The sequence below is a fragment of the Tamandua tetradactyla genome, chromosome 3 (assembly GCF_023851605.1).
Source record: "Tamandua tetradactyla isolate mTamTet1 chromosome 3, mTamTet1.pri, whole genome shotgun sequence".
In the NCBI taxonomy this organism is placed as follows: domain Eukaryota; kingdom Metazoa; phylum Chordata; class Mammalia; order Pilosa; family Myrmecophagidae; genus Tamandua; species Tamandua tetradactyla.
Genome location: NC_135329.1, coordinates 40,524,680 through 40,540,211, shown reverse-complemented (window position 1 = coordinate 40,540,211; position 15,532 = coordinate 40,524,680). Strand labels below are relative to the sequence as shown.

Below are 15,532 nucleotides of genomic sequence, written 5' to 3'. Positions count from 1 at the left end.
AATACTATTGCTCTTAATATTAGTGTACAAATTTTTGTTTGAACATGTCTTTTATTCTTTTGGTTATATATCTGAGTTGCATTGCTGGATCATATAGTAAATTTATGCTTAACTTACTGAGGAATTGCCAGACTGTTTTCCATAGTGGCTGCCCCATTTGATATTCTTACCAGCAATGTATGAGAGTTTCAATTTCCCTACATCCTTGTCAACACTTGTTATTTTCCATTTTTTATTGCAACTATCCTAGTGATGTGAAATGGTATCTCATTGTGTGTTTTTTTTAATTTATTTATTAATTAAAAAAATAAAGAAACAAAATAAAACAACATACATAATCAGTAATTCACAGTATCATCACTTGGTTGCATATTCATCACTTCTTAGAACATTTGCATTGATTTTCTCATTGTGGTTTTGATTGTGTTTGCCTAGAATTTTGCTTTGTATTTTTCGTTTATTTGTTGTCCAAATGTAAAATTACTGCAGAGATAATCGTGTGGAAATTGGTTTTTAGATACAAAATATTTATAGTTAGAATTTGTTTGGTACATTTAGATATAACATAAAGAAAATTCGAGTAAATATAGAAGATTTAATGCCACTTTGTAACATTTTAATTCCTGAAAACATTTTTTTTCCTGAAAACATTTTTTTGAATAAAATCATCCTCTAATGATTTGAGAGTACAGCAATTCTAGTGTTCTGATTCTGATAATGAATTGCAGCTGATTTAAAAAAATTATTTTTCTTTTAAAAGTCTACATAGGAGTCTAACAAAATTACCAAAAGGAGCTCATCTTAAAATAGTGGCAACACAAGATACTGACAAAGATGTGGAGAATATGAATCATTCATTTGTTGCTGGTGGAAATAAAAAATGGTACATTCAAAAAAAAAAAAAAGTCTACATAGGGAGGGCCACAGTGACTCAGCAGGCAGAGTTCTCGCTTACCATGCCAGAGACCTGGGTTCAATCCCCAGTGCCTGCCCATGCAAAAAACAAACAAACAAAAAGTCTACATGAGAAATATTGTTGTTTGTGTTGTAATATATATATCAGCAAATCTTTGCTTCTCCCCCAAACAGCAATTTTGGAAATACTTCTTATTACCAAGGTAACAAGTAATATGTAGCAGCAAATTTCATCATAAAGAAGATATATTGCTTGAAGTGATGAATAGCAGGGCAGATAAAATCATTATATTGAATGAATATGCATTATTGAATTAAGCTTTTCTCCTCTCCCATCGATTGCCGATAATATTGTTTAATGTTATTATGATGAGATGTTTCCTAATTAATTTAATTCCAGGGCATAAATACTTAAAATGTATAAAGTAGTTTTTTCTTCATCCTTTCTTTTCTTTCCTTCTTTTTCTTTACAAACTGTGAGTTGTAGGACCTATAAAAAGGAAATCATAGACACTAACGTGAGCCTAATTGTATATATTTTTCCTAGTAAAAAGACTAAGTACAAGTATAATGTACAATGATTTACTGAATTTCTTTAGTTATATCCTGGGTCTTTTTTTGTACGAGAATGTAAAAATTGTAATAAATGTTAACATTGTGATTTATTTTATTTTAAACTTTAGACAATGAAGTGAAATATGACACTAATAATAATGAAGAGGAGGAAGGAGAACAATTTGATTTTGACAGTGGAGATGAAATTCCGGAAGCAGACAGGCAAGCACCGTCTGATCTCACCTCTAGTAATACTGCGGCAAATGAAGAAGCTTCCTCTGCAGGTAAATTCTCACTCAGATTGCTACTCACTGGTTACTTGCATCTAAGTAATCTTTCATATGGTACTGATTTCCTTTTGTTATTACTACTTGAATATTTGAATATTATTATAAGGAAAGGTGAATTTCTAGGCATGAGATATTTATGAGTTTTCTATGATATAGCTAAAATGGCTTGACATTTTGGGTGAATTTCTTTTATTTGTACTTTTTCTTCTGGTTTTCAATATATATATCTATATATTATTTATATTTTGAAGGGAAAAGGTATTGCTATTTTCTAATTTAAAAAGCACCATCGTATCACTATATTATAGAAAATATAACATATAATGCTATTTAAAATGAATTAAATGCAAAGGTTTATTTCTAAATCTGGAGGTAGAGTTTATTGTTTTTTTATTCATTGATTTCTGCAGGTACTAAACCAGATGGACTGGTTAGACCAAAACTTCCATAGTAGGATCAACATTAGATTCCTTTGTCCATGGCAGAAACTCTTGGTGTATTTCATTATGTCGGTATTTATTTCTGACAGCTTATGGTTTATCTTAGGAGTTGCTAGGCCATATACATTTCACCTGCTCACAAAGCTTGCATTGATCCCACTGATTCTCCAAAGTTTCACCCTTTTTTCAAAGTAATGGGCACCCAACCTCCTCCCTCCCGTTCCCACTGGTCTGGAGAGCAGCATGCAGCCACCTGCAGTCTCCTCATCTCTTGGGAGCATAACATTGGAAGGGAGGTGTTCATCTGGAGGTGTCACCAGTTTCTTCTTTGCTTCCTCTCTTAGGACAGAATCTAAGACGTACTTTTGATAATTACGTGTGTTTGCTAACAAGTCTTCTTTTCCATCCTTCAGGGAATGAAAATGGAACCGGCACAGACACAGTTGTGTTAGTAGCACCTACTGCGGTTGCAGTTCCGGCTAAAGTGAACCCATATTCGGTCATCGACATCACCCCATTCCAGGAAGACCAAGTGCTGACTCCAGATGCAGACGCTGAGGAAGAGAGCTCGAGCCTGCACGTGCCCAGTGGCTACTCGGTTCCTGTGCCTTGTGGCTATGCTGTCCCTTCCAACCTGCCCTTGATACTGCCGGCCTATTCCAGTCCTGTGATCATTCGCACAGTTTCTGTGGATGAAGAAGGTATTTTTTTTTTCTTTTTTTTTTCCCCCATGAGAAAAGTACATTTGTTTATTATAATCTGTGCTCAGTGTTTTTTCTTTTTTCCTAATTATCAGATGCTTGTCTTAAAAGTGGTCAAATGAGCCCCAAACTAATTTTCTACTATAATAGGAACACAATTAAGGAAACACAGCAGAGTTTGTCATTTCAAAAATTTGTAAATAATATTTGATCCCAAATGTATTGCCTTTTAGTATTAGCAAATACTGATATGAACTTTGCCCCAATTCCCTTTCCCATAAGTGTTCATACAGCCATACCCATCTTTTTCAGCATTTATCACTTGTTATTCTAAATTTTAGTTATTTTTGTATGTGTTCTGACATCTTCTACTAATCTGTGATCTGCAGTTTTTTTGAAGTCAGTCTGTTTAGCTATCTTCATTCATGGGAACTGAGAGAAACAAAAAGCAAGAAGAGGAAATAGAGGTGATAGACATAGAAAGCTGCCTCTCTTTTACCCAGGAAGCGAGTGAACATATTCAGAGACCATTAGTGGACGCAAAAGTCATTGAGTGTAAGAAAATTTGGGAGGAGAACCAATTGCACATAGCTAAAGGAAGTAGAAAGTGTTTTTATTTGTTTTGTGATTAAGCTGGTATGACGTCTTCAATATCACATACTTCACATTAATAAATTGAAAGAGAAGGCGAAAGAAATGCTGTCCTTAGGTCCAGGGGACATCAGGATTATGAATAACCAGGAGAAGTCCTGTCCCTGACCCCCTGTATGACACGTGACATGTCACTTAACCTCCTTGCCCCACAGCTTCCTCGTCTCTGAATCAAGAGCTTTGGTTTAAATAGTATTTAATAACTAAAAATCATTAAACCAATAGATTATTAAATATTAGTCCAGTCAATTCTTTCATTTTCACTTAGTGAGAAAGGAACCAAAGTGTACCTTAGAAGGACTTTGTTTTAGAAGCCTGTTCTTTCTTGTATTTAAGAGTTGGTAATATTGTTGAAGCTTCAGCTGTTTTTTTCAGAAATTTGTATTTTGGGCTTTAAAACAAAAGAGTGAAAGTTAACTGTTCTTATGGCTGAGGATTGAGAGTCTGCCCACTACTGTCAGGTCACCCACTGTCCCTTGGGCAGCTTCAATTTTGGGGAAGGTTAGCAAAGCTTTTGAGAGTTGAACTTGTGAGTCAATAATGACTGAAAACATAAAAAATTGTTCTCCTCTTGGAAAAAGTCAAAGTTTATTATATTAAGAATTGGTCCAGTAAAGATATCTTGGCATGATTTTTCCTTTTCTCTTCTAAATATATTTCTATATATTCTTTCCCAGGACATACCATAGGGGATTTTCCAGGTATTTTATCTTCTCTGCTGTATTTCCCAGGTAGAAAAGACAAGCTCATGAGAAGGGTGGTATCTTACATATATGTTCATAATTTATTTTTTTGGGAAACTTTTGATGAAAGGATTCTTTCCTTTCCAATTAATAACAGATGAGAAAAAAATCTTTAAAGAAAATCTTGATTCTATATTTTGGAAACCATAGAGGGTTTTTCGGGTGGATATTTTCCCACATGCTTTCCTGTTGTAATTAGCAGTAGTCCTGGGAGTTTACCACGATCAGCAATACAGTTCCTATAATCTTAAACAGCAAGAGCAATCTGAAAATAATGAAGTGTGGATTGTGGAGATACTGTGCTTATGCAAAATATACGTGTTTGAAAGTAATTTGCTTATTTTTAAATACTTTGGTTATTTAACATTTAAAAATACTTTTAAAAAACTTTAAATGCTTTTGAAAACAGTTTGCTTGTTTTTTTAATTCACTATCAACCTAGAGCCACTAATAAAACTAGGTCATAATATACACAGTGATGAGGCCCAGAATCCAGGAACAAGTGTGTCTACGTTTGTCTTTTGATCTTTTAAGGAGAAATGAATGCCATCCGATTTCTTTCCCAAGGTGGTAGAAAAAGCATGGATTTTGGCATTAGGCCTGGGTTCATATCCTGGATCTGTACTTTCTGCCTAAATAACACTGGGCAGTTTCTTAAACTGTGCTTACATTATCCTCACCTTGAGATGGGGGTGACATTACCCTCACCTTGAAATGGGGGTGACATTACCCTCACCTTGAGATGGGGGTGATATCTATCTGAACCAAACTTGTGCTTTTAACCCCCACTAGAGGGAAAAATAATTCACTGGGTAACGTTTTTTAGGTACTAATCAGTATTTCCTATTTTCATCAGTTTTGTGGAATATTTCTGTCTTTTTTCTTTGGGTGTGGGGGTCATTTTGGTTATTAATGTAGTAGGGTTGACGAGAGCAGTTTTTGGAGCTAGACAGATTTGATTACAAATCCTGCTACTGCCTCTGACCTTGCATGTGACCCTTGGAAAAATCAATAACTTTTCAAAGGCCTTGAAAACTCTATAAGTTAATGTGTATAAATGTATATAATACATATAAAATTCCTGGTATGCTGCCTGGCAAATCCCCGGCAGAGATACTGCTCTGTGACTAGCATCTTTGCCTGGCAAAGTGTGGTCAGGAGACCACTTTTATGGATGAAATCTCCAAGCTAGTGATAGTGAATTCATAACGTGCTTTCTTGGAATTTAAGTCAACTGTTGAGCAGCTTGAAAGCGGTCAAGACCTGTTGCTTAACCATAAAATAAAAGTAAAAAAAAAAAAAAAGGCTTTTTTTATGGACAGCTTTGCCAATGTGGCTGTCACTACCAGCCCTTGGTGGAGAATTAGCAGTTTACTCTCTTCCTTGCAGTTCTCCGAATCAAGGCAATTTTCCCTTTATCCTCCCATAATGCTTTGGAGCACCTCTGTGCTTCCATAGCTGGCCACTGACAGCATTTGGGACGTAATAAGATTCCTGCTAGACAAGACCTGAGTAGGGCCACAACGCTCTCTTTCTCGTCTTTGTGCATTAGTAATGTGAAGTAGGAGAGTCTCTTCTCTCTGCTACGTATGTATGCTTTTCAGACTGTTCTTTGATCATCTGAGGTTATATTTTACCTGTAATGAAAATGTTTGTGGAGCATACACTATGTCCTTCTGTCCTGAGCTCATCACTAAACTCGGAAACCCAAAAACAGAGTTGGAAGACGAACAGCAATGGGTGAGATTGAGTGTGTGTGTGTGTGTGTGTGTGTGTGTGTGTGTGTCCAAACATCACAGTTTTTTCTCTTTATCCCCTAAAATTTGTTGCATATAGATACAAATTCAGTTAAATCACAATGGCAAATTCCCAGGAAAATCTAAAAAACGTGAGAGAATATTAATTTTTTAATTTTGAATCTAGCTGGATTTATTTGGGTTCTTGTGTGTTTTATTTCTGGCTGTTTCAAAAGGCCTTTGACCTTGCATGAGACCTTTGTTATAATCCTGTTTTGGGTAAATTTTATCTAAAAGCTAAAAATTTTAAATCTGTCCGTTAATCATTTTGATGCTAAAGCAGGCCTATGCGAAAGGAAAACACGTAATCGTTTTAAAGATAAAATCAACTTCACAGACTTTTTTTGTCAAGACCAAAAGAATACTGATTTTTTTCCTTTCCTAGCAGAAACACAAGAAGTAGCAGAAGACAGTCAGTTTAATTCTTTAAGTTCTGAGGAGCCTCCAAACAGGTACTTCATTACTTTTACAAATATATTCTGAATTCATGACTTTTTTTTCCAGAAATGTGGAATACAAGTGATTCTAACACGCTCTCTCAGCTCCCATGTTTTTAAATTGCCTTTCCTCACCCCTCTTCCTCCAGTGTTGACTATTCCCAGGTCTTTATTTCTTGCCTAAATGCCTTTTGCAGGTTCCACGGCCTTGCTTTGTCTACTTTCTGTCCTGTTTACTTGCCACTTTGTCTTTTCCATTCTGTCCTCTAGCCCAATGTTCCTCAAATTGTGTTCTATTGAACTCCAGGACTCCCCAAAACATTAATATTATTGTGTGTAGAAAAAGGGAAAGTAAGGGTCCATGATCACGTAAGTCTGGAGTATGCTACGTTCCTCCCTATCCCTTTTGGATTTGCAGTGTACACTGTTTGCTAGTTTACTAAAGGTTATCAGAGTCCTTCAGTTGGAAAAAAACGTTTAATTTTCTTTAACTCAGCTTTCACCTAGAGTTCTTCACGTTCATTTGATTATGGAATTTTCTTTGTCTGCACAGATGCTATCTACTTGAAATGCCCAGGACTCGCATCCACCAGGCCAACCTCTTCTTATCCTTATCTTTCAAAACCCAGCTTAAATGTCTCTTTTTCTCATAAATTTCCTCTTCCGTATTTCCAGAGCTATTGATATATACTGTATTAGGACTCATTGCTTTCTACTATCATTGTTGTTTTCTGTATGTATTTTCTCTACTTGTTTTTGAGTTCCTCAAGGGCAAAGGCCAGACCTTAGTAAATAGGCAAATTGGTACCACCTAGCATGGTAGGTAGTGTGCTTGATATATGGTAAGTGTGTTTGATTTTTTTCACTTGCCAAACATTTCTGAGTACCTGTCAGGTGCCAGCATCCAGGATTATCAGGCATGGAATAGTAAGAAAAACCAGTCACAAGGCCATTTTTCACCTTATGCATCTAATGGGGCAGAGGAATATCAATCAGAAAACCATGCCAGTGGATGTATGGTCCCATTCAGCGTGAATTGCTCTGAAAGAAAGGAATATGATTTCATGAGAGGCTGTACCAAGGAGGCCTAACCCAGACTGAAAGATCAGTTTTTAATTTTTTAATTCTTGTTTTTTTTGTTGTATGCTGTATGGCAGGGTCACACTTAATTATTTTTCCATGTGAGTATCCCATTATTGCAGCACCATTTGTTGAATTTTTTAGTGTTGTTTGCTTGTTTTTTGTTTATTTGTTTTTTGGGGGAAGTGCATGGACCAGGAAGCAAACCTGGGTCTCCCATATGGCAAGCAAGAATTCTACCACTGAACTAACTTTGCACCCCTTCAAAGTATTTTTGAATAAATAAATGAATGAATCTCCTTAGAATATACATCTACTTTATTATTCTTTTTCTTATCACTTTCCTCTATTGAATCTTTTTTCTAGCCTCATCTCCCCTGACTCCCTTACATGGTCTCTTCTCTGGAAATCCTGGGATTTCTGCTTCTGTGGCTTTGTTGATACTTTTTCTTTTCCCTAGGTTGCCGTCTCCCTAACCTCTCACTTCATTGGCATTTCAAAGCCTTCTCTGTGAAATCTTGTCCATGCACTAGAAAAGGAAGTGATCTTGTTTTCCTCTGTGAGAGGGAGAATGTTTGCTTTCCCTTGTGCAGTGTGACTGCAGGGTTGATGGCATTACCCTCCACACGCAGTCTTAGTGAAGGACTTGGCCAGAGAGTTGGGGGATGTTACTCCTGAGGGCTCAAGGTTCTCAATACCCGTACCAACTTATGCATGCCACCAAAAGTCTTTCATTTTACCAAGAAGTTGGATTTACAGGCTACTCTCATTTATACTTGCAGGGAATCAGCACATCCATTGAAAGCACACTTTTTTTCAAGAAGAGAAAGTATCTCAAATGAAGCAAGATGATAGCCTCAAATAATTTTCAGAAGTATAAAAAATTTTAAACATCTAGACATGTCCAGGAATAATTTAAAACACCATTCATATTTGCTTCATATTTTCTCTTACTTGTTTGGTCACTTTTTATTTTGATTTAATTTCAGACTTAAAAAATGCAAGAATATTCCTTTTTGGTGATATGTTCTTCAACTAAGCTCAAGGACTAATATCTTAATTTTTTCATATACATCCAAAACATAGCATATTATATAGCACATCCTTGAGTATCTTAAATGTGTGTTATATGTAATTTTTCAAGACCTTTCCTTTTTTCCCCTCTTCTTTGCCATCTTGCAAATACTTTAATGTTCATTAGAACTTTGAGCAAAAATAAAATGATAGAGAGACACTGTCCACTGTAATAGCATTCAGTATCTCTGTCACTTTGGAAATGCTGCATTGCATTTCTTGCAATTTTATATTAATGATTCATTTTTCCACCTATTAAGTTTTCAGAACTTTCCTCACTTATCACCAAATACTTGGACTATTTCTATTTTCTTTTCTTTCCAGTTAATTTTTTTGCATTGCTGCTAAGATTATCTTTTTAAAGTATTCTCAGTAGACTGCAAGGCTTATAAAGTCATGGGATTTGTCTGTTTTAACCATTGCCAGATTCGTATGTCAGGAACTATGACTCCCACGGAAGTAACCCTCAATAAATATTTGTTGAATAAATCTGATCTTGTCACTTTTCTGAATGAAACATTTCAATGACTTCCCATTACAAACAGAATAAAACCCAATTCTTTGTGCTGGGCTCTTTCTTATCTGGCCCCCATACCTCTGGTTGAGTAATTAACATTTTCTATTTTTAGTAGTTTTATATTCTTTCTTCCACTAACCTGTTTGTTACTTGAATACAAGGGGGTTCTTGCATGTCTCCCAGCATCGTGTGTGTCACACCCTAGGCCTGCAAAAGAGCTCTGATGGAAACTGGAAGAAAAGCTAGGGACAATATTTCATATATATTCCTGTCATGCCAGATACTGTGGTATACATATAACAGGCACTCAAAAGCACTTATTTATTAATAGTTATAAGTTAAAATTAGAAGTTGTAATTTTCTGAAATAATATCTGGGAAAGTAGGCATTTGCATGCATAGTGGCGTATGCATGTTTTGGAGGTATTCAGTAACCTAATGATTGAATTTTTTTCCATGTTCTGACAGTATGTTTGTTTTCTTTAAGTGAAGATCAAGTCGGTAAAGAAGACAGTGCCCTGGCCCGATGGGTTGCTGATCCTGCCAACACAGCGTGGATGGAGAGTAAGTAGCCCTGACCAGGATCCCTGAAGGGCTGTCATCTGAACTGTCACTAAGCTCAGTACAAACATTTGCCAACAGAGCGACAATGTGTTTTTACTCAGGCCGGACAAATTATCTCACGACCTAAATCAAATCTAAAACTTTTAAAATAAATTCATTAACTTAAAATATTAACGAAAGCTAAATATGTAAATATCTTCCCAGGGCTCTTTGAAGCTGTTGTGTTACTTCTTATCAGATTATCTCAGCATTATCCATCCGAGCACAGCACATACCTCTTCTGGATTGTTTCGTTTTAGTATCGATTTTGTTTTTGTTATAACAGTGAATAGATTTGGGGATCTGACATTTGTGAATTTCAGCCCATAATCCTCAAATTGATACACTATTGAGGCATTCATTAACAAAGCATTCTTTCTTGCTAGTTCCCTGAAGACATGCTTTTTTATGGTACCATTTTTGAAGAGGGCTGTGTGTGGTTGGTTGTCAACCCACTAACCAGATAGCATACCAGATCTGTTATTCTGTGGATGATTTAAAACGCTGAAAATATCTTTTAAATGCATTTATTTTTCCTAATTTTTAAAGGTAAAGTAAAGATTACTTTCCTAATTACCCCTCTTATTATCTACTGGCTCAATAATCTCTGTGTAATTGTTTTATGATTGCCTTACAAGGTAAAATCCTCTTAGCTATCTCCTAATTATTGAATTATCTCCTGGAATGGCGCATTATGATTTTAATTATAACATTATCAAAACAAGAGACTTATAATTAGATGATTCTGCTTGGGGCCTGTTAAATCAGGATCATTACAAGATTACATTATTGGCTTGTTCTCTAGCAATTTTATTTTCAAAGCAAAACTTGTCTGAATTTCTTTATTACTCATTTTTATTACACAGGTGACAGTTAATTAGAATAACTACATTACAAGTAATGTAAACTAGCAATTTTTTAACATTGTTTAACAGGAGTAAAAATATTTGCAATAGGTTTAGTTAATAAATATTATTAAAAACTAGCAAGCAACTGTAATATGGAAGCTTGACAGCAGTAAGAGAATAAAGAACCATTCCTGAGTTTGACTTTTTTTTACCCCTGATAGTGTGGGAATAATAACAATAGCTAGACTTCAGAGGTAAAATTACATTTCATTTATCTCATTTTCCATCTTTTATTGTTTAATAATGTTACATTATGGTTTTCAGTATACTTTGTAGTTCTTCAGTGGAGAGGATAACATCAATAACTGAATATTTTGGAAAATAATTTACAAAGTCATTTTAAGAAACTGATTTCCATGCAAAACATGCAACCCTTGCAAATATTTTTTAAATTCAAATTTATGGCTGTTCTCCTATATACAGTGTATCCCTAAATATTTTGCTGATGGAGCATTCCCATTCCCCTTTTAAGAAAATCTGTTATAATTTTATAGGACACTAATTTTTCACATAATAGAGTTTGAGAAACTTTCTCCTAAAATTAGCTAAACATATACTTGTAATAGGTTACTTGTCATATCTATTGGTATAGAATATTATAGAGTCATCACTTTATTTTAGTGGCTTCCCATCTTATACAGCATTAATTGAGTTCTTTCATTTACGAAACTCTTTATATAACCTTTGTGTTCTTTGAATATCAGAAGAGATAACTTCATAAGCTTAGAAACTTTTATAAAAGAAATGCAGAGATATATAAGTGAATACAGTATAATAGAATAAACTTGGCCTGGAAACCATAAAGCTCCCTGCTGGTGATATTTTATAGCTGGTCCACTTAGAGTGGTATCCCTCAATCCCAGCACAATATTTTGTCCTAAAGCTATTTTTTCAGCTTTGATTAGGCACCATGGTACCATTAGTTACCTCATAAACTAATTTTTTTAAATAATCATAGCACTACTTGTCATAGGAGATTGTGGCCCTATAAAAGTTAAATTGCTCTTGCTTATGCTTGGTCAATTTTTAAAGTTTCCCTCTCTTTTATTCCAGATCCAGAAGAAGCAATTTATGACGATGTTCCAAGAGAAAATTCAGACTCTGAACCAGGTTTGATTTTGTCCTAAACTGAGTTTTGGGAGATTCAATTTAGCAGTCTTCCCCCTATTGATATAAAAATGACTATTTAATATATACATATCCATAGATGCACGGGCCATGTGATTTTATATTCATGTTTTATAGTAGCTAACTGATAAGGTCTGGTAGAATATTGGTGTATGCATGCACATGTGTGTATTTTATGATACTTGAAATGCCAAGAAAATAAATTAATGTTAATAAGTTTTAACAGTTATGATCTTGCTTAGTATTCTAATTTTGAGCAAGTCACTAATCTCTCTGGCTTTAGTTTCTTAACTGAAAACTAAGGAAATGAAAATCAGTTGGCTATATAGCTAATTAATATAAATGGAAACTCTCCTCCTACAAACACATGGAAATACAGAATGAACTATCATGAAGATTCTCTTAAGTGCTGAGCTGAGGCCATAGAGAGAAAGGGAAATATGTAGGTGCTTTCCTTTCCTTTGAAAGTTGCTTCATTTAGTTGCTTCTAAATCCCAGGTGAAAGAAGAAACTAGAAACATGCATCCACTCCTACAGAGACCACAAGGAAACCGGCCCACTGTAATGTGACTTAAGACAGTAAAATTTGAAACCCTAGTTGTGCCCTCATAAAGGTTTAGGATTTGAATTTACGCCATCCACACAGTCCTTAACTTTGTTTTAAGAAATTAAAATAAGCTAAAATTGGACTGGTTAACACTGGTCCTTTAAGCAGTATATGCAAAAACTCTCTGGAGAGCTGCTTCCCACCCAGGGCACAAGGGATTTCAACAAGAAAAGAAGACCCACTAAAAATGAGTTTACAATTAATAAAAAAATTATACATATACATATTTGTACACACACATACTTCCATCCCTAAGAGGAAGCAATTCATTATGAGTAAGAATAAGCAGTCACAGCAAATGGCAATCTTTCAATTTGCTCCTGAAGAACTTTAGGCAAGAGAATGTCATTAAGACTGTTAAATACGTCTTTCAAATGATTAAAGCCATTTAATTAGGTGTTGCAGATAAAAAAATGGAAGAAAGAATTATAAAAAGACCAAATATTTCTTGAGAAAGAAATAGAAATGACAGAGATAAAATTTTAAAAAAACTATAGTAACTGAAATTTGCCACAACTGAAGAGCCAACTGATGAACTGAAAGATAAATCCCAGGTAAAGAAGCAGAAATAAAGATATGGAAAATATGAAAGAAAAAGTAAAAAACATGAAGGGTATGAAGTTCTAACATATTTCTAATAAATGGTACAGAGGAGAAAATAGAGGACTGGGAAAAAGGTAATATTCAAAGAAATAATTGCCAAGAGTTTTTAAGAATTAAAGTCATGAATCCTCAGATTCCAGAAACACAAATTCAAAGCAAGATTAATTAAAAATCAGTGTATGCCAAATCATATAGAATTGAAACCATGGAACAAGAAATCCACAAAGAAAAATCTTAAATGCAAAGAGAGAAAACACAGATTACCTACAAAGGAACCGCAATTAGGAAGAAAACAGTAACTTCTCAATAGATCGGTAGACAGTTGAATAACGTATTCCAAGGGCTGAAGGAAAATAGCTTTTCAATGTAGATTTCCATATCCAGCTTAACTTCCAACAGAGAAATAAAGTGATATCAGACAACAATTGAGAGAATTTACCACACACAGACTATTATTTAAAGAAGTATTTTATGTTGTACTTCAAGGAAATGAATAGTGAACCTTGAAGAAAAAAATGAGATGCAAGGAAAAATGATGAGCATGTAAGTTGATAGGTATGTGAATAAATTTTAATGGCGTTGAGTAAAACGACATTAATAATGCCTCATTTTAAGAGTATAAGTACAAACATTAGGCAACAATGATCACATGTAAAAGAGGAAGGAATGATTCGCTTTAAAACTCTGTAACTTCCCTTTGTAAGGTTAGTATAAACTTGTAAACTCCCCTAATTCAAATGGACAACATAATAGAAGCTACAGATCCCAAATAAAATGTTCTGAAATTATATGCACCAATATGCCAACAAATAAACAAGCAAAGCCCCATTTAAATACTTAAGATTTATCTCAGGAAAATTCACAGATCCTGTAACATTAGGAAGACCTTTTAATGTAATTTCCCACAGGAACATTTTAAATGGAAACAAATCAAATGTCCATGTTAACAGATGCTTAAAGAGCATTTGATAAGATCCAATGACCATTCATATTAAAAGTTCATTATAGTAGGAAACACTCTTAAACTATTAAAGAACATCTTAAAATTTACAGCCAATTTACTTAATTGTGAAAAATTAAAGGTGTTTATTAATTTGTTCATTCCATAAATACTTTTCAGACACCTCATATGTACTGAGGATGGACTAGGCTCAATTGAATTAAATGCCTGCTCTCATAATTCCTACACTGGGGGAGACATTTGGATCTATTTATAAATAAAACTCCTAGGTGCTTATTAATAATCATGCTTATAGGTAGTTATTTATGCTGCAAATAAAGTGAGGACTAAAAATTAGTTTCTCTAAAACAAGTTTAAAATGAATTTTTGGGTAATTGATCCAACCAAGTGAGACTCACTTCACACAAAAGTGTATGATCTGGAGCCTCAAAAGCCAAATATCCAAGCAGAAGATCTACCAATAGCCCACTTGCCAAAAGTGATAGTAATTCTAATTACACCCAGTTTTATCCCCATCGTAACTACTGCACCCAGCCAGGATGCATATAGACTCAATGAAGAATTACTGAACTACAAAATTGACCAATACCTCTCTCTTTCTTCTTATATCTCAGGACAAGGAAAATCTACTTAATACTTAATGTCCCCTCAAATGTTCCCAAAAGTTTTATGGCTGTAAGAGTCAAATGTCTTAATGTGTCTCTTTTATGAGCTTCCTGAATCATGTTGGTCCTGCCATTTCTCCGCAGTAGCTGTCTCCCTCCCTTCTGCCATAACCCTTCCCCCATTCTCGGTTTGCCCTGGTCCTACTGTGGTTCACTAATATGGACCCTCTTTACCTAATTAAGAGTCATTTTGAAGAACAGTTTGGCATTACCTAGCAAACATGTACATGGTGATATCCATGAACCGGCAGCCCTCTTGTAGGTCTGTTTCCTAGAGAAAGTCACACCCAGTGCACAAGGGGACGTTATTTGCAGTGCCTTTTGTAAAGGGGAAAAGGTGGGAAAGAAAAACGTAGTAAGCTCCCTCAGTAGGTGAATGGATAAACAAATGATGGTGAATTTCTCCAAGGGACTACTATACCCATAGTTAAGGATGAATCAATTTTTATATATTATATATATATGCACACACACACATATTGTTCCAGTTTGCTAGCTGCCAGAATGCAACACTCCAGAGACAGATTGGCTTTCAATAAAAGGGGATTTATGTGTAGTTCTTCAGAGGAAAGGCTGCTAACTTTCAACTGAGGTTCTTTTTTATGTGGGAAGGCACAAGGCGATCTCTGCTGGCCTTCTCTCCAGGCCTCTGGGTTCCAGCAATTTTCCCCTGGGTGATTCCTTTCTGCATCTCCAATGGCCTGGGCTGAGCTGCGAGTGCTGAGATGAGGTATGCTGAGCTGCTTGGGCTGTGCTACGTTGTGCTCTCTCATCTAAGCACCAGCCAATTAAGTCAAATATCATTCATTGCAGCAGGCGCGCCTCCTAGCTGACTGCAGATGTGATCAGCAATAGATGA

General features: G+C 35.2%; 1 protein-coding gene across 13 annotated transcripts in view; it reads left to right on the top strand.

The window, feature by feature from the left end:
• ARHGEF10 (Rho guanine nucleotide exchange factor 10) overlaps positions 1 to 15,532 on the top strand; it is a 197,086-nt gene that overhangs the window by 63,821 nt on the left and 117,733 nt on the right. For 10 of the 13 annotated variants that reach the window (XM_077153004.1, XM_077153011.1, XM_077153010.1 and 7 more), the window contains exons 3-7: positions 1,599 to 1,754; positions 2,614 to 2,901; positions 6,477 to 6,543; positions 9,686 to 9,762; positions 11,763 to 11,819. In XM_077153004.1, the coding sequence (XP_077009119.1) occupies positions 1,599 to 1,754; positions 2,614 to 2,901; positions 6,477 to 6,543; positions 9,686 to 9,762; positions 11,763 to 11,819 (645 nt within the window). The remainder of the gene's footprint in view (positions 1 to 1,598; positions 1,755 to 2,613; positions 2,902 to 6,476; positions 6,544 to 9,685; positions 9,763 to 11,762; positions 11,820 to 15,532) is intronic. The other 3 variants (XM_077152999.1, XM_077153007.1, XM_077153002.1) reach the window with 1 other exon arrangement.